The 16,754-nt window shown below is 63.4% G+C and overlaps 1 protein-coding gene across 3 annotated transcripts; it reads left to right on the plus strand.

Moving 5' to 3' along the window:
• The first annotated feature begins 1,709 nt into the window (after positions 1 to 1,709).
• Positions 1,710 to 14,634, plus strand: LOC102451837 (class I histocompatibility antigen, F10 alpha chain-like). Of its 3 annotated transcripts, none has more exons than XM_089771667.1 (7): positions 1,710 to 1,888; positions 6,111 to 6,371; positions 8,529 to 8,804; positions 11,512 to 11,787; positions 12,205 to 12,318; positions 12,521 to 12,553; positions 12,860 to 14,634. In XM_089771667.1, exons 2-7 carry the CDS (start codon positions 6,131 to 6,133, stop codon positions 12,931 to 12,933), a joined length of 1,014 nt encoding a protein of 337 aa, XP_089627793.1. In that variant the 5' UTR covers positions 1,710 to 1,888; positions 6,111 to 6,130; the 3' UTR covers positions 12,934 to 14,634. The 3 variants fall into 3 exon arrangements, with proteins under 3 accessions (XP_089627793.1, XP_089627791.1, XP_089627792.1); XM_089771665.1 differs by lacking the exon at positions 1,710 to 1,888 and adding an exon at positions 3,154 to 3,336 and having other exon boundaries at positions 12,860 to 14,633; XM_089771666.1 differs by lacking the exons at positions 1,710 to 1,888; positions 12,521 to 12,553 and adding an exon at positions 3,154 to 3,336 and having other exon boundaries at positions 12,860 to 14,633.
• The last annotated feature ends 2,120 nt before the right edge of the window (positions 14,635 to 16,754 follow it).

The raw sequence follows: 16,754 nt of genomic DNA on the forward strand, positions 1-16,754 counted from the left end.
CTGGGCTCAGCTGTGCAGGCCCTCCCCCCTTTGAAACCAGGGGGTGTGCTGGGACAGGGGGCGGGGCTCCGGCCAAGGGGGCGGGGTTATTTGTGGAATGCAGGGACCAGAGGGCAGAGCTCTGTGTGGGACGCACTGGGCAGGGGGCGGAGCCTCCGGGCTGGGCTCTGTGTGGGATACACAGAGCAGGGGGCGGAGCCTCCGGGCTGGGGGCGGGGCTCTGTGTGGGATGCACTGGTCGTGGGCGGGGCTCAGCTCGGGACTCCCCGCTGCGCTCATCCAGACTCAGACTTTGGCTTTCCCCGGCCCACCCTGTCCTGCCCGGCGACCGGTGACGCGACGGGGCTGCGCGCGCCCCATTCGCTGGAGCGTTTCCCTCCCGGCCAATGGCCGCCGAGGGGGGGGGGAAGCAGCTGGTCTCGGGATTCCAACAGGTGCGAAGTCCCAGCTGGGCCCGATCCTGGTGGCCAGGATAGTCCCGGCGCTGCTGCTGTCGGGCGCAGCCCGGGGGTGGGTATGAGGTGCGGGGGGGATAAATGGAGGTAGGGACACGGGGTGCCGGTGGAGGTGGAGGGGCGGGACAGAGAGTATGGGGGCGGGACACGAGGTGCGGGGGGAGATGGGGGCGGGACACGTGGTGCCGGGCAGAGGGGGGTGGGACACGAGGTGCGGGGGGAGATGGGGGCGGGACACGTGGTGCCGGGCAGAGGGGGGTGGGACACGAGATGCGGGGGAGATGGGGGGCGGGACACGTGGTGCCGGGCAGAGGGGTGGGGTGCGGGGGAAGATGGGGGGTGGGACACGAGGTGCGGGGGGAGATGGGGGCGGGACACGTGGTGCCGGGCAGAGGGGGGTGGGACACGGGGTGCGGGAGGAGATGGGGGGCGGGACACGTGGTGCCGGGCAGAGGGGGGTGGGACACGAGGTGCGGGGGGAGATGGGGGCGGGACACGTGGTGCCGGGCAGAGGGGGGTGGGACACGAGGTGAGGGGGGAGATGGGGGGCGGGACACGTGGTGCCGGGCAGAGGGGGTGGGATACCGGGTGCAGGGGGGTCTCTGCCATTCTGGGCTCTGCTCTCAGCTTCGGGGTCCGGTTCTGGCCGGTGTCGGGCTGAGAGACCCCCCCCCCCGCGCTTTGCCCCGGGCCGGGCGCTGCCAGCGGCTCCCTCCAAGGGGCTGCCCCCGACCTCGGGTCCGGCGGGCGTCGCGATCAGCTGTCTCTTGGAGTTCCATGCCGGGGGCCTGCTGGGCATGCGCGCTGGGACTGGGCATGCGCAGTCAGAGCGACTGTCACCGCTGCCCTCACTCCGCCCGCACGTGGCTTCAGACGCCGCTCGCCGGCCACTAACCAGGGGCGGGGGGATGGGCCCCCGGGGGGCAGGAATTTGCCAGCCGGGGGGGCTGGAGCTGGGGTGAGACGGTGCCAGCCCCTGGACCGGGGTTTTGCCCCCCCACAGGGAGGGGCCAAGGGGAGCCCCCTGCCAAGGGTGCCAATCTGGGGGTGGGGGCAGAGAGGGGTACAGCTGCCCTCATCGCCCTGCCAGCCCCTCCCTGTCTGCACTGCTGCAGCCCCCCCCCATGCAGCTGTGTCCCCCACGCTGAGGATTTAAAAGTCTCTAACCAGTTAGTACAGGAGGGCGTCTCATAATCGTTCGCACGTTTGTTTTCTCTCTTGCAGCGGTTCCCTGACTCGCAGCCCCAGACGCCTCACCGGGGTTTGTTCCTTCTGCTGCTTCTGCTCTGGGGGGCCGGGCTCGCTACGCCCACCAGCCTCGTCGGAGGGCTTTGAATGAGCTACAAGCCGTGCGAAACGCCCCCTCCCCTCCATTTGCTTCAATGGAAATCAGCCGTGGGGAAAGTAAATTCCCCCCTTTAACTTGTTTCACTGTAAGTTTGTTTTGAACGTGTCTTGGCTGTATAGTGGGGACCCCCTGCATGGCCCCCTAAACAGTCTGAGCACGTCGTTATTTCTGGGCACTAGCATTGTGGGGCTGAGGCACCCACCAAGGGTCTGACGCCCTTTTGCCACCGTGGGGCTGAAGCCCTGTTCCTGGGTGGTCCCCACCACAGGGCTCAGCCCCCTTCTCGGGGGGCCCTGCTGCGTGGGTGAAGCCCTTTCTCCCCCTTTTGGCTCAGCACGTTCCCAGGTCCCCACCTGCCCCACGACGGGGCTCAGCCTCTGGCTTGGGCGGCCTGTGTCTCTGGGCTGAAACCCATCTGCCATTGTGGACTTGGGGTGGGGGGTCGTCTAGGAATGGGGCTGGGCATGTCTGGGAAGGGGGCTGGGCCCCGTCGGGCGGGGGTGGGCATGTCTGGGAAGGGGGCTGGGCCCCGTCGGGCGGGGGTGGGCATGTCTGGGAATGGGGCTGGGCCCCGTCGGGCGGGGGTGGGCATGTCTGGGAAGGGGGCTGGGCCCCGTCGGGCGGGGGTGGGCATGTCTGGGAAGGGGGCTGGGCCCCGTGGGGCGGGGGTGGGCATGTCTGGGAAGGGGGCTGGGCCCCGTGGGGCGGGGGTGGGCATGTCGGGGAAGGGGGCTGGGCCCCGTGGGGCGGGGGTGGGCATGTCTGGGAAGGGGGCTGGGCCCCGTGGGGCGGGAGGCCACCCAGGAATGGGACAGTGAAATGAGCGTTGTCCTCTCTCTTTTTTTTTTTTTCTTGTTTCTGAAGAGGGAGCCACGTCTGTGGGGTTTTTCTCCTCCCGGGGGTGGGGGACGGGACAGGTTGATGCTCACACTGGGTCTGACTTTATCAGTAATAAACAGCTGTCGGGAGGGGTCTGGCACTCTGGGGGCATTTACTGGGTGGCTGAAGGCACAGGGTGGACTTACATCCCTGGAGCCAGCCCCAGTGCCCCACGTCCTGCCCCATGGCGGGTCCAGCCCTTCTCCAGCCCCTGCGTCCACCCCACTCCCACCCCACCCTCTCCAGCTCCCTTCCAGCCTGCAGCCCTGCCCCCTGGCAGCCCACCCTGGGCACAGGCCTGGACCGGCTGCATTGGGAGTTCTGCAGAACTTTTGGATCAGACAATTCTGCCCGGCGACTGGTGACAAACGGCCTCTGCCTGCGCCTGGGTTGGCCGCCGGGAGCTGGGTCCCTTGGGGAAGTGATAGTGATAGTGACAGTGGAAGGGTCTGCGTCTGTCTGGGCCGACCCCCCCCTCCCCCCCCCCGCTGGGACCCGACAGCCGGACACTCCCAGATTCGTCCTTCAGCCCCCAACACACGGACTGTGCACCCCGGCGGTATCTGCTCCCCCCCACCTCCAGCACAGGGGCCATGGCCTGGGGGCTGCTGCTGGCGCTGTGCGGGGGGCTCCTGGCTGCAGCCGTACATGGGGGTGAGTGGGGGAGGCTGGGGGGAGTCTGAGCCCTGGGTGTGGGGGGGGCAGGGTCATTGCCAGCTGGGAGTAAGCTGGGGGGCAGAGGGTGAGTGGGGCTGTGAGGGGGGCACGGTGAGCCACAGCTGGGGGTGAGCGTGGGGGGTGGAGGTGCAGGGTGAACCCTGGATGGTGGTGAGCATGGGAGTCTGGGGGGACAGGGTGAGCCCCGGCTGGGGGTGAACGTGTGGGGCTGGGGGGCGCAGGGTGAGCCCCGGCTGGGGGTGAGCATGGCGGGCTTTGGGGGCAAGGTGAGCCCCGGCTGGGGGTGAACGTGTGGGGCTGGGGGGACAGGGTGAGCCCCGGCTGGGGATGAGTGTGGGTGGCTGGGGGGGCAGGGTGAGCCCCGGCTGGGGGTGAGCATGGCGGGCTTTGGGGGCAAGGTGAGCCCCGGCTGGGGGTGAACGTGTGGGGCTGGGGGGACAGGGTGAGCCCCGGCTGGGGATGAGTGTGGGTGGCTGGGGGGGCAGGGTGAGCCCCGGCTGGGGGTGAGCATGGCGGGCTTTGGGGGCAAGGTGAGCCCCGGCTGGGGGTGAACGTGTGGGGCTGGGGGGACAGGGTGAACCCCGGCTGGGGATGAGCGTGTGGGGCTGGAGAGGAAGGGGGGACCCCGGCTGGGGGTGAACGTGTGGGGCTGGGGGAGCAGGGTGAATCCCGGCTGGGGGTGAGTGTGGGGGGCTGGGAGAGCAGGGTGAACCCCAGCTCGAGGTGAGCGTGTGGGGCTGGAGAGGAAGGGGGGACCCCGGCTGGGGGTGAGTGTGTGGGGCTGGAGGGGCGGGGCCACGGCTGGGGGTTAGTGTGTCCACCCCCCCACCACCCCGGCTTCTTCCGAGCTGGAGACAGTCACATGGTCTCTGGCCAGGCACCTAGATCCCTTCCCAGATGGGTCCGGGTACTGAAGAGACCGATTGTGCCCGGAGCCTCGCTCATTAGCACGTCCACAGAGCCCAGCGCTCAACCACAGACAGAGACACGTCCAGTCTCCATCCAGAGTCCAGATCCCTAACTCCGCACCCAGACGTCGTACAGTTCCATATACAGAGTCAGCAGAGCATAAGCTTTTGTGTGACCCCTCCCATGGCCCCCTTTGTACCGACTTTTGGGGCAAACACCCCCCCCACCATGGGTGCAGCAGTGACCTGGCTGCTTCCCTTAAAATCCAGTAACGTGCCTAAGAGCGGGCGTGGGGTAGCTGTGCCGGGGGGCGGGCGTGGGGTAGCCGTGCCGGGGGGCGGGCGTGGGGTAGCCGTGCCGGGGGGCGGGCGTGGGGACGCCGTGCCTAAGAGCGGGCGTGGGGTAGCCGTGCCGGGGGGCGGGCGTGGGGACGCCGTGCCTAAGAGCGGGCGTGGGGTAGCCGTGCCGGGGGGCGGGCGTGGGGTAGCTGTGCCGGGGGGCGGGCGTGGGGACGCCGTGCCTAAGAGCGGGCGTGGGGTAGCTGTGCCGGGGGGCGGGCGTGGGGACGCCGTGCCTAAGAGCGGGCGTGGGGACGCCGTGCCTAAGAGCGGGCGTGGGGACGCCGTGCCTAAGAGCGGGCGTGGGGTCGCCGTGCCGGGGGCGGGCGTGGGCGTGGGCAATCAGCTGTTCTCCCGTAGAACTGTGCAGGAGCTGTGCAGAGTTAAGGGCTTGGTGCCGCGTCCCTGTCATGTGACAAATTCAATGACGGGGGGGGGGGGGGCTCTACTGGAACGTGGCTTGAACCCTGGTCCCCTGGCTCCGCTGCAAACAGAAAGTGACTCCTGTCCACGTCCCATGTCAGCAGCCTCGCCGCCGTGGGCCTGTCATGTGACGGGCAGCTGCCGAGCAGATCTGGGAGCTGCTTTTCCGTGGGGCCATGGGGGAGCGGCGAGGCTGCTGTCATGGGACGTGGACAGGAGTCACTTTCTGTTTGCAGCATAGAAGTGGGGGCTGCTTGACTGCTCCCCCCCCCGAACCCTGCATCCCTGGTGCGTTTAGTTCCTGGGAAGGGCTGCGGGCGGGTGCGCAGACTCACCGTCCTCGTGGGAATTGTGTTCACTGTTTGCTAGGTTGGGTGTGAGTGCTACGGCCCTGTGTGGCTCTGTGGTAACCCCGTGTGCCTGCCTCAGTTTCCCTAGGCACTGCCCCGGTGCCCGGCTGGGGATGGTGGGGGTGGCTCTCATGGGGCCCCAAGCTGCGCCATCTCAGCCCGTCCACAGCAATAGCCCAGGCTGCCGGGGTTGGAAATTCACTGGGTGACACCTCTGAAGCGAGGGGGAGGGGCTGCCTGCAGGGCTGGGGCTGGCTGCTGGGGGGTGAGCCCTCTCCCCTGGCCGAAGGTGCAGGGAGGGGTCCAGGATGCTGGCTCTGGTGACCCCCTCTGCAGGCTGGGCCGGCTGCGCCTGGCTCCTGTAACAACAAGTCTGTTCTACGCTGTGTCCCTGGGACCCAACGACCCTTCTCTTCTACCTGCCGCCTGAGAGTCCCCTCTGACTGCAGGTGGGGGCAGGGTCTGGGAACCCCCCCCCCCCCACACACACACACTCACCCCATGGCATCCTTGTGTTCAGCGTTTAGTTTGTTTACTGAACGCTGAGGACAAAGGGCCTCGCACACGCTAGTGCCCCGCTCCTCCATCCCCGCACGTTCACACGCGCAGAGAGCACACAGACACCCCGCAGCCTTGCACACACACCACAAATGCCTCCACTGGGTGTCCTGGTGCCCCTGGGCCAGGGAGGAAGCGGCTGCCGGACTCAGCCTCTCTGCTGCTGCTCTAGGGTACCACAGGCTGGTCGCAATGGTCACCGGGGTCACCTATGAAAATGGGACCTACCAGTACGCCATGGACATCCGGCTGGACGGCGTGAGGATCGGACGCTACAGCAGTGACACAAGGGAGGTCACGCCCATGCTACCCTGGCTGGGGCGGGCCCTGGGCTCCAAGTATCTCCAGGAAAGGACCAAAGAGTTCCAGGCACACGAGCAGCGGCTCAAAGAAATGATCGGCTGGTGCATGCAGCAGGACAGCCAGAGGGGCGGTGAGTGACTAATGGGAATGGGCAGGACAGAGCTGCCCGTCCAGAAACCCTCCCTCGGGAATCGAGACGTAGCTGTGCTGAGCATCCCAAACACGACACGTTTCCCAGCGCCCGGCATCGCCACCCAGCCCTGCCCCCCCACCTCCCTGTGTCCCACCCCCGTGCCCCACCCGCCTACGGACACGTTTCCCAGCACCCGGCATCGCCACCCAGCCCTGCCCCCCCACCTCCCTGTGTCCCACCCCCGTGCCCCACCCGCCTACGGACACGTTTCCCAGCGCCCGGCATCGCCACCCAGCCCTGCCCCCCCACCTCCCTGTGTCCCACCCCCGTGCCCCACCCGCCTACGGACACGTTTCCCAGCACCCGGCATCGCCACCCAGCCCTGCTCCCCCACCTCCCTGTGTCCCACCCCCGTGCCCCACCCGCCTACGGACACGTTTCCCAGCACCCGGCATCGCCACCCAGCCCTGCCCCCCCACCCCCGTGTCCCACCCGCCCACGGACACGTTTCCCAGCACCCGGCATGGCCACCCAGCCCTGCCCCCCCACCTCCCTGTGTCCCACCCCCGTGCCCCACCCGCCTACGGACACGTTTCCCAGCACCCGGCATCGCCACCCAGCCCTGCCCCCCCACCTCCCTGTGTCCCACCCCCGTGTCCCACCCGCCTACGGACACGTTTCCCAGCACCCGGCATCGCCACCCAGCCCTGCCCCCCCACCTCCCTGTGTCCCACCCCCGTGTCCCACCCACCCATGGACACGTTTCCCAGCACCCGGCATCGCCACCCAGCCCTGCCCCCCCACCCCCGTGTCCCACCCGCCCACGGACACGTTTCCCAGCACCCGGCATGGCCACCCAGCCCTGCCCCCCCACCTCCCTGTGTCCCACCCCCGTGCCCCACCCGCCTACGGACACGTTTCCCAGCGCCCAGCATCACCACCCAGCCCTGCCCCCCCACCTCTCTGTGTCCCACCCCCATGCCCCACCCGCCTACGGACACGTTTCCCAGCACCCGGCATCGCCACCCAGCCCTGCCCCCCCACCTCCCTGTGTCCCACCCCCGTGTCCCACCCACCCATGGACACGTTTCCCAGCCCCCCATTCCCCACCCGCCCACGAACACGTTTCCCAGCTCCCAGTGTCACTGTCCAGCCCAGCCCCCCCGTGTCCCACCCGCCCACGGACACGTTTCCCAGCCCCCCATGCCCCACCCACCCACGGACACGTTTCCCAGCTCCCCATGTCCCACCCGCCCACGGACACATTTCCCAGCTCCCCATGTCCCACCCGCCCACGGACACGTTTCCCAGCTCCCCATGTCCCACCCACCCATGGACACGTTTCCCAGCCCCCCATTCCCCACCCGCCCACGGACACGTTTCCCAGCTCCCCATGTCCCACCCGCCCACGGACACGTTTCCCAGCCTTCTATGCCCCACCCGCCCACGGACACGTTTCCCAGCCTCCTATGTCCCACCCGCCCACGGACACGTTTCCCAGCTCCCAGTGTCACTGTCCAGCCCAGCCCCCCTGTGTCCCACCCGCCCACGGACACGTTTCCCAGCCCCCCATGTCCCACCCGCCCACGGACACGTTTCCCAGCCTCCTATGCCCCACCCGCCCACGGACACGTTTCCCAGCTCCCCATGTCCCACCCGCCCACGGACACGTTTCCCAGCCTCCTATGCCCCACCCGCCCACGGACACGTTTCCCAGCTCCCCATGTCCCACCCGCCCACGGACACGTTTCCCAGCCTCCTATGCCCCACCCGCCCACGGACACGTTTCCCAGCTCCTCATGTCCCACCCGCCCACGGGCACGTTTCCCAGCTCCCAGTGTCACTGTCCAGCCCAGCCCAGCCCCCCTGTGTCCCACCCGCCCACGGACACGTTTCCCAGCCCCCCATGTCCCACCCGCCCACGGACACGTTTCCCAGCTCCCCATGTCCCACCCGCCCACGGACACGTTTCCCAGCCCCCCATGCCCCACCCACCCACGGACACGTTTCCCAGCTCCCCATGTCCCACCCGCCCACGGACACGTTTCCCAGCTCCCAGTGTCACTGTCCAGCCCAGCCCCCCCGTGTCCCACCCGCCCACGGACACGTTTCCCAGCGCTCTGGGCAGGCCCTGAGCTCTTTCCTCCATTTCAGGGATTCACACAGGCCAGGTCCACATTCACTGTTCTCTGAGCGACCAGGCCCCCGTGGCCCCGCGGTTCCAGTTCGCCTACGACGGGCAGGACCTCATCAGCTTCGACAACCAGACGGGGACGTGGGTGGCGGACGTGCCCGTGGCCTCACAGCTGAAGCAGATCTGGGAGAAGGAATCGACGTGGACTCAGTACGTCCAGTTTTTCATGCGGGACGACTGCCTGCAGACCCTGCGGAGCCTGGTGCAGCTGGGACGGTGGTTTCTGCTGTCGCCGGGTGAGTGCGCAGCGGGGATCTGTCGTGGCGGTGAGCGAAGGGGAAGTGTGGTCTAGTGGGTAGTTCATGGCCATAGGCATGGGAAGTATGGTGCAGGGGGTGCTGCAGCGAGGGATGTGAATGACTCGTAAGAACGGCCGTACTGGGTCAAACCAAAGGTCCATGCAGCCCAGTGCCCTGTCTGCCGACAGCGGCCAATGGCAGGTGCCCCAGAGGGAGTGAACAGAACAGGTAATGATCAAGCGATCTCTCTCCTGCCATCCATCTCCATCCTCTGACAAACAGAGACTAGGGACACCATTCCTCACCCAGCCTGGCTAATAGCCATTAATGGACTTAACATCCATGAATTTATCTAGTTCTCTTTTAAACCCTGTTGTAGTCCTAGCCTTCACAACCTCCTCAGGCAAGGAGTTCCACAGGTTGTCTGTGCGCTGTGTGAAGAAGAACTTTTATTTGTTTTAAACCTGCTGCCCATTAGTTTCATTTGGTGTCCTCTACTTCTTATATTATGGGAACAAGTAATTAACTTTTCCTTATTCATTTTCTCCACACCACTCATGATTTTATAGACCTCTATCATATCCCCCCTCAGGCTCCTCTTTTCTAAACTGAAAAGTCCCAGTCGCTTTAACCTCTCCTCATATGGGACCTGTTCCAAACCCCTAATCATTTTAGTTGCCCTTCTCTGAACCCTTTTCCAATGCCAGAATATCTTTTTTGAGGTGAGACCACCACATCTGTACACAGTATTCAAGATGTGGGCGTACCATGGATTTATAGAAGGGCAATGAGATATTCTCCATCTTATTCTCTATCCCTTTTTTAATGATTCCTAACATCCTGTTTGCTTTTTTGACTGCCGCTGCGTGGACGTCTTCAGAGAACTAGCCACGATAACTCCAAGATCTCTTTCCTGATTAGTTGTAGCTAAATTAGCCCCCTGTCATATTATATGTGTAGTTGGGGTTATTTTTCCCAATGTGCATTACTTTACATTTGTCCACATTACATTTCATTTGCCATTTTGTTGCCCAGTCACTTTGTGAGATCTTTTTGAAATTCTTCACAGTCTGCTTTGGTCTTAACTACCTTGAGCAGTTTAGTATCGTCTGCAAAGTTTGCCACCTCCCTGTTTACCCCTTTCTCCAGATCATTAATTAATACGTTGAATAGGATTGGTCCCAGGACTGACCCTTGGGGTACACCACTAGTTACCCCTCTCCATTCTGAAAATTTACCATTTATTCCTACCCTTTGTTTCCTGTCTTTTAACCAGTTCTCAATCCAAGAAAGGATCTTCCCTCTTATCCCATGGCCATGTAATTTACACAAGAGCCTTTGGTGAGGGACCTTGTCAAAGGCTTTCTGAAAATCTCAGTACACTATATCTACTGGATCCCCCTTGTCCACATGTCTGTTAACCCCTTCAGAGAACTCTATGGCTGTGTCTACATTGGCACCCCTTTCCGGAAAAGGGATGCTAATGAGACCAGTCGGAATTGCAAATTCCGCGGGGGATTTAAATATCCCCCGTGACATTTGCATTTACATGGCTGCCGCTTTTTTCTGGCTCGGGGTTTTGCCGGAGAAAAGTGCCAGTCTAGACGCAATTTTCCGGAAAATAAGCCTGTTTCCGGAAGATCCCTTATTCCTACTTTCAAGTAGGAATAAGGGTATGTCTACACTACCCCGCTAGTTCGAACTAGCAGGGGTAATGTAGTCATCCGCAGTTGCAAATGAAGCCCGGGATTAGAAGCCTAATCCGAACTAGCTACTCCGTGCCGTGTGTACCCGCGCAGCACGGGGTTCGAACTAGCCGGCATTTAAAAATGGCGCTGGCCGGCTTCATGCAAATGAAGCCCGGGAAATTCAAATCCCAGGCTTCATTTGCAACTGCGGATGACTACATTACCCTCCTCGTTCGAACTAGCGGGGTAGTGTAGACATACCCTGAGGGATCTTCCAGAAAAGGGCTTATTTTCCGGAAAATCGTGTCTAGACTGGCGCTTTTCTCCAGCAAAACCCCGAGCCGGAAAAAAGCGGCAATTCCGACTGGTCTCATTAGCATCCTTTTTCCGGAAAGGGGTGCCAATGTAGACACTGCCATTGGGAGCTTCTTGTGTCCGGTCTGTCAGCCCCACAGCAGAGGGCAGAGCAGGGACGGGGCAGGGAGCTGGGATGTGTGACAAAGGGGTTTAGGCACCGCACGATGCAGACAGAGCCAGCTGGGGTTCCGAACGGAGGCGCCCAGCTCCCCGTGGAATCACTGGGGTGTGGCACTACAGGTGCTGAGGAATCTGCCCCTTTAGCCCAGAACTTGCAGGCGCCTGTTTGCACGGCCCAGTGACGCCTGCCTGGGTCACAGCGCGGGTGTCATGGAGTGTGGGGAGCAGCACAGGGTGGTCAAAGTCCCACACAACACAACACGGGGAGAGAGCGAACACAATCCCCAGCACGTCACAGAGGGGCCGTGCGCAGCCAAGGAGACTGGCCAGGCCTGGGCTGGCAGCTGCCCAGCTCCGCTACCCATGTGGGGTCATGAGAGTGAGTCTGGGACTGACACCGAATTCGCCAGCCCCAGTACGGATCAGTGTGAACGGGTGCAGACAGGTCTGACGCCCACGGGAGGGGTGGGCGTGCTACAGGGCCTGTGACTCCTGCCTCTCACCCTGTCCCATGTGGCTCACTCTCTGTCTCCCCCCAGTGCCCCCCGAGGTCTCGGTGTCCCGCAGAGATGCTCCCCATGGCCCCGTCACCCTCTCCTGCCGCGCCAGCGGCTTCTTCCCGCGTCCCATCCAGCTCTCCTGGGTGCGGGACGGAGGCGACGTCCTGGCGGAGACGAGCTCCAGCGGGATCCTGCCCCTCGCCGACGGCACCTACCACACCCAGTCGTCCCTGGAGATCGGCCCGCGGCCGGACGGGCCCCGCTACGCCTGCCGGGTGGAGCACAGCAGCCTGCCTGCGCCCGCCCTCGTCTGGGGTAAGGAGGCACCTGTGGGAATCGCAGAGATGGGGCGCGGTTGGGCCGCAGGATGGTCAGTCTCCCTGCCCATTGTCCATGTGAACCCTTCTAGCTCTGGGTATTCGTGTGACCCACAGAAATGGCCGACCCCTCAGAGAATTTCAGTTAAATGCCATGGGGGTATCCAGTGGCAGTGAGTTCCACAAGTTAACAGTGTTTCACAGGAAAGGCCCAATTGCTGTGTGGTGTGTGTGGCTGGCAGGGCCCAGCAGAGCCCCGATCCCCTGTGCCCCATCCCTGCCCCCTCCCAGCCCGGCCTTTCTCCTCCCCCATAGGCCAGGTCTCTCCAGGGCCCCTGGGGAGCTGTTCAAGGCCTGTGGCTGCCCCAGGAGAGACCCCCCCCCCCCCGTGACTGAGCCCTTCTCCATCCCACAGCCCCTGAGAAGGGCCCCCTGCCCTCCGGGGTCCTGGCCGCCATCGTCCTGGCCGTGCTGGGTCTGGCTGGAGCCGCAGGGGCCGGCGTCTGGCTGTGGAGGAGAAAATCAGCAGGTGAGAGCAGGTCCCTGCAGGGCTCGGCCATTGGGCTGTCGCCAGCTGGGTGGTGGGTGCTCCGCGGGGGTGGGGCTGGCCTGGGCGAGGAGCAGTGGGGGCCATGGGGAGCCCTGTGTCGGGGGGAGGGAGTCGGGGTCACTGTGGGGGCGGGGTCACCCTGCTCCCCTGCACTCACCCCCTTTCCCCGCTTGTGTTTCAGGCCGTCACAAACCCAACTACACCCCGGCAGCCAGTGAGTAACCCCTGGGAACGGGGCCTGGGCGCCCCAGTGCATGATGGGAGGGGGGCTCCGATGGGGGCAGAGGAGCCCAGCAGTGACTGCAGAGGGCCCATGCGCTGGTGACTGGTCCCAGCCGTCGCCCTTCCCCCCCTCCTCTGGGATTCTCTGCCCCCCCCCTGCTGCCAGCGCCCAGCCCAGGGCCCAACATGCTGCAGCCAAAGGTCACCCCTAGAGCACCCCGGGGGAGCCGGGAGCTGAATCCCCCCCTGGCTGGGAGCCCCCAGCTAACGCTGCCTCCGGGCCATTTTCTCCCCACAGCAAAGCCGGGAGAAGATTCGGCCTCCAGCTCGTCCTCGGGAACGGAGAACAGCAGCGCGGGATCCCGGAGCTAGGGGCGGCCCTGCCCTGCTGGCCGGCAGGTCCCTGCCCAGTGACTCCCTCGGCCGGGGGCTCCCCGCTGGGGGCTGCACCAGTTCCCCCGGGGGTGCTGGCCCTAGGCTGTTGCAAGGCAGGGTTTGCATTTCCTGCTGTAGCTTGTCCATCCCTCACCGACCCCTGGGACCTTCTCCCTGGCTTTGCCTCAGCAGGCCGCTCCCCTTTGGCAGCTCAGCAGGCCCAGGCTGGGGCAAGGGGGCTCCGAGGGGCAGACGGGCCTGGACCCCAAACTGTCATTGGGTAGCAAAAATGTGTATTTTAGTATTTGTGTGTGTGTGTGTGTGTGTGTGTGTACAGGAGACACGTGTGTGTGTGTGTGTGTGTGTGTGTGTGTGTGTGTGTGTGTGTGTGTGTGTACAGGAGACAAGTGTGTGTGTGTGTAGGTGCACGCGTGTTTGTCTTTATGAGGCAGATGCTGTTCCAGTGGCAATTCCGCGAGAGCGCCCCAGACAGGGGAGTTGGTCCGGGAGGGTTTCACCAGCTGCCACGGGACTGGGTTTGAGTGTGAGCAGGCAGGTCATTGGTGCACCTGTCACAAGAGGGTGCAGCTGCCGCACGGGTGGTCAAGCCGTGCAGCAGGGCTCCCGACTGTGTATTCTCACCGGCTCACAGAAAAAGAAACCCACCGCAGGCAAACTGCGCCTTTGACAAGCATATTGCAAATAATTCAGGAGCAAATTTTAAAAGCAGTTTATGTATAGATACCGAAAATTAGCATATATATCCCGCAGGTTATACACGTTTTTACAACCCCCCCTCCTCCTCTCCCCTCTCCTCCTTCTGCAGGGTATACATGTTTACTTTTACTCACGGGTCTGGGGGCTCTCCATTCCCCTGCCCGGAGGAGGGTGGGTTGTGTCTGGCTGCGGCTGCGCGGGGCCTGGGGACGGGTGCAGGTCCCCTCCCGCACACCGGCCAGCATGCTTGCGCCGTGCTCTCCACCCCCCGCTGGCAGCTGGTACGTGCCATCACCGTGAATTAGCGTATAGAACCCGCGGGTTAGCTAAGACTTTTCCTACACACTCAGGAAAAGCCGCGGGTTGTACACGAGTGCGGGTTATACCTGAGTGTGGAATTTGGGGGGTTTCCCTTTTTTGGCCGGGCAGTTTCTCTCCAGCTATTGAGGGGGACACATCATGTCTTGCTCCAAGAAGAGACTCTTCACGATCTGTAAGTGGGGTAAAGTTTAGAGAAATCCATTTTATTGCTTTATGGTTTGGGAAATGGGATCTGATGTCTGTGCACTTAGTGGGGATCCCCCCATGAAAATATTACTTTGTGACTGTTCCATCTAGTCCTTATGCAGCAGGAATATTGTGGTGATAATAAAAGTTTTCTTTTTCTTTTTATTGACCTGCTATCGGTTAATTTTTGTGTTCTGGTTTTTACTGAGCTTTCCCAAGTAGTCTCTCCCTGAGGTGCTGGCAGTGGAGTTTTGATCCCCAACATCCAGGTTGTTAAGATTTTGGGGGGAGTTTTTACCAAAGCCTGGAAAGAGAAGGGTTTGGGGTACTTTTGCCGGCCCCCACTGCTGCATTTATCTTGCCAGAGTGGGGAAGGAGCCATGACACAAGCATTAAAGGCATTAAAAGCAATATTTAAATGGAATAATTAACAGTCTAAATCTGATGCTTAACCCAATTCAGCAACTTAATTTTTAATCCAATTTAACACTCTCTCTCTCCGGGGCTGGCCAGATCCCAGACAATGTTGGTTAATTTGTTGAGGTGGAATTCCGACGTGCACATCACACCAATATACCGAACTGAGGGACTCCGACTTGTGGGGCGCAATGGTGTGGTGTATATCCCCTGGGGGGCAGGAAATCAGTCCATGTGGAGTGATATCCATTGGGAACACACAGTCCGGGTCTGGGGGGGTGATGTTTGTAGGGGTGTGTGAGGGGAGGTGGAGGATGGGTTATAACCTCTCCCCAGTGTGAGGGAGGGTTGGGGGGGCACAGGGAGCACTGGGGTGTCTGAGGGGAGGTGGGGGATGGGTTATAACCTCTCCCCTGTGAGGGGGGCTGGGGGGCACAGGGGGCACTGGGGTGTGTGAGGGGACGTGGGGGATGGGTTATAACCTCTCCCCTGTGTAAGGGGGGCACAGGGAGCGCTGGGGGGTCCGAGGGAAGGTGGGGGATGGGTTATAACCTCTCCCCTGTGTAAGGGGGGGCTGGGGGGCACAGGGAGCACTGGGGTGTGTGAGGGGAGGTGGGGGATGGGTTATAACCTCTCCCCTGTGTAAGGGGGGCTGGGGGGCACAGGGAGCTCTGGGGTGTGTGAGGGGAGGTGGGGGATGGGTTATAACCTCTCCCCAGTGTGAGGGGGGCTGGGGGGCACAGGGAGCACTGGGGTGTCTGAGGGGAGGTGGGGGATGGGTTATAACCTCTCCCCTGTGTAAGGGGGGGCTGGGGGGCACAGGGAGCACTGGGGTGTGTGAGGGGAGGTGGGGGATGGGTTATAACCTCTCCCCTGTGTAAGGGAGGCTGGGGGGCACAGGGAGCACTGGGGTGTGTGAGGGGAGGTGGGGGATGGGTTATAACCTCTCCCCTGTGTGAGGGGGGCTGGGGGGCACAGGGAGCACTGGGGTGTGTGAGGGGAGGTGGGGGATGGGTTATAACCTCTCCCCTGTGTAAGGGGGGGCTGGGGGGCACAGGGAGCACTGGGGTGTCTGAGGGGAGGTGGGGGATGGGTTATAACCTCTCCCTTGTGTGAGGGGGGCTGGGGGGCACAGGGAGCACTGGGGTGTCTGAGGGGAGGTGGGGGATGGGTTATAACCTCTCCCTTGTGTGAGGGGGGCTGGGGGGCACAGGGAGCACTGGGATGTCTGAGGGGAGGTGGGGGATGGGTTATAACCTCTCCCTTGTGTGAGGGGGGCTGGGGGGCACAGGGAGCACTGGGGTGTCTGAGGGGAGGTGGGGGATGGGTTATAACCTCTCCCCTGTGTGAGGGGGGCTGGGGGGCACAGGGAGCACTGGGGTGTGTGAGGGGAGGTGGGGGATGGGTTATAACCTCTCCCTTGTGTGAGGGGGGCTGGGGGGCACAGGGAGCACTGGGGTGTGTGAGAGGAGGTGGGGGGATGGGCACCGGCACCAGGAGCAGGGTGGCTGCAGCTCGGCAGGTGGATGACGGGTTGCCGGGTCCCTCCCCGCTCAGCACAGTCCCCAGTCAGAGACCCCCCCAGTGCCTGTGAGCCGTGAGTGCGCCCGGCCCTGCCCCCCTGACCCTGCCTCTCCCTGCAGGGTGACGGAGCCGTCGGCCTGCACCCGCGGAGGGTCCCAGCCGGGGGAGCCCGGAGCCCAGCCGGCTGCGGAAGATGCTGGCGGCCCCTTTGCTGCGATTGTACCCGAGCCGAGCGCCCGGCCTGAGCCCACGACTCCTGCGTTCCCAGGACACGCGACTCTCCTGGCGTCTGGCCAAGCGGGGCTTTGCCCCCACGGACGCTGCTGCTCCAGTCAACCTGCTAGTCTGTTACCGTGTTCCCCATGGTGCTCCGTGGAGCCCTGGGGTTCCCCAAAAAATTCTGCTCCCCCGACTCCTGCAGAGCCCCCAGGCAGCTCCCATTGGGGCTTTGCTGGCAGGGACGGGCTTCTGGGGGGCGGCTCTGGCCCCTCCACCACCCACTGCGGCCGCCCCACCCCCGGGCATCGTGCAGCCCCCTCCCCACCCCACAGGACTGCCCTGTCCCGGTGCCTTGCAGCTGCCTCCGCCTCATTTTTTCTGTGCAAGATTATGCAAACCTGATTGAAATCACTTCAGATGGCCGATTAATACAG

Source organism: Pelodiscus sinensis, chromosome 19, assembly GCF_052426305.1.
Source record: "Pelodiscus sinensis isolate ZL-2025 chromosome 19, ASM5242630v1, whole genome shotgun sequence".
Taxonomy (NCBI): Eukaryota; Metazoa; Chordata; order Testudines; family Trionychidae; genus Pelodiscus; species Pelodiscus sinensis.

Bases quoted from the DNA above. Each gene is read 5' to 3' on its own strand.
- LOC102451837 (XM_089771665.1), top strand. From the start codon at position 3,276: ATGGCCTGGGGGCTGCTGCTGGCGCTGTGCGGGGGGCTCCTGGCTGCA. The intron at 6,372-8,528 runs GTGAGTGACTAA...CCTCCATTTCAG, and splicing joins GCAGGACAGCCAGAGGGGCG to GGATTCACACAGGCCAGGTC. The intron at 12,319-12,520 runs GTGAGAGCAGGT...CTTGTGTTTCAG, and splicing joins GTGGAGGAGAAAATCAGCAG to GCCGTCACAAACCCAACTAC.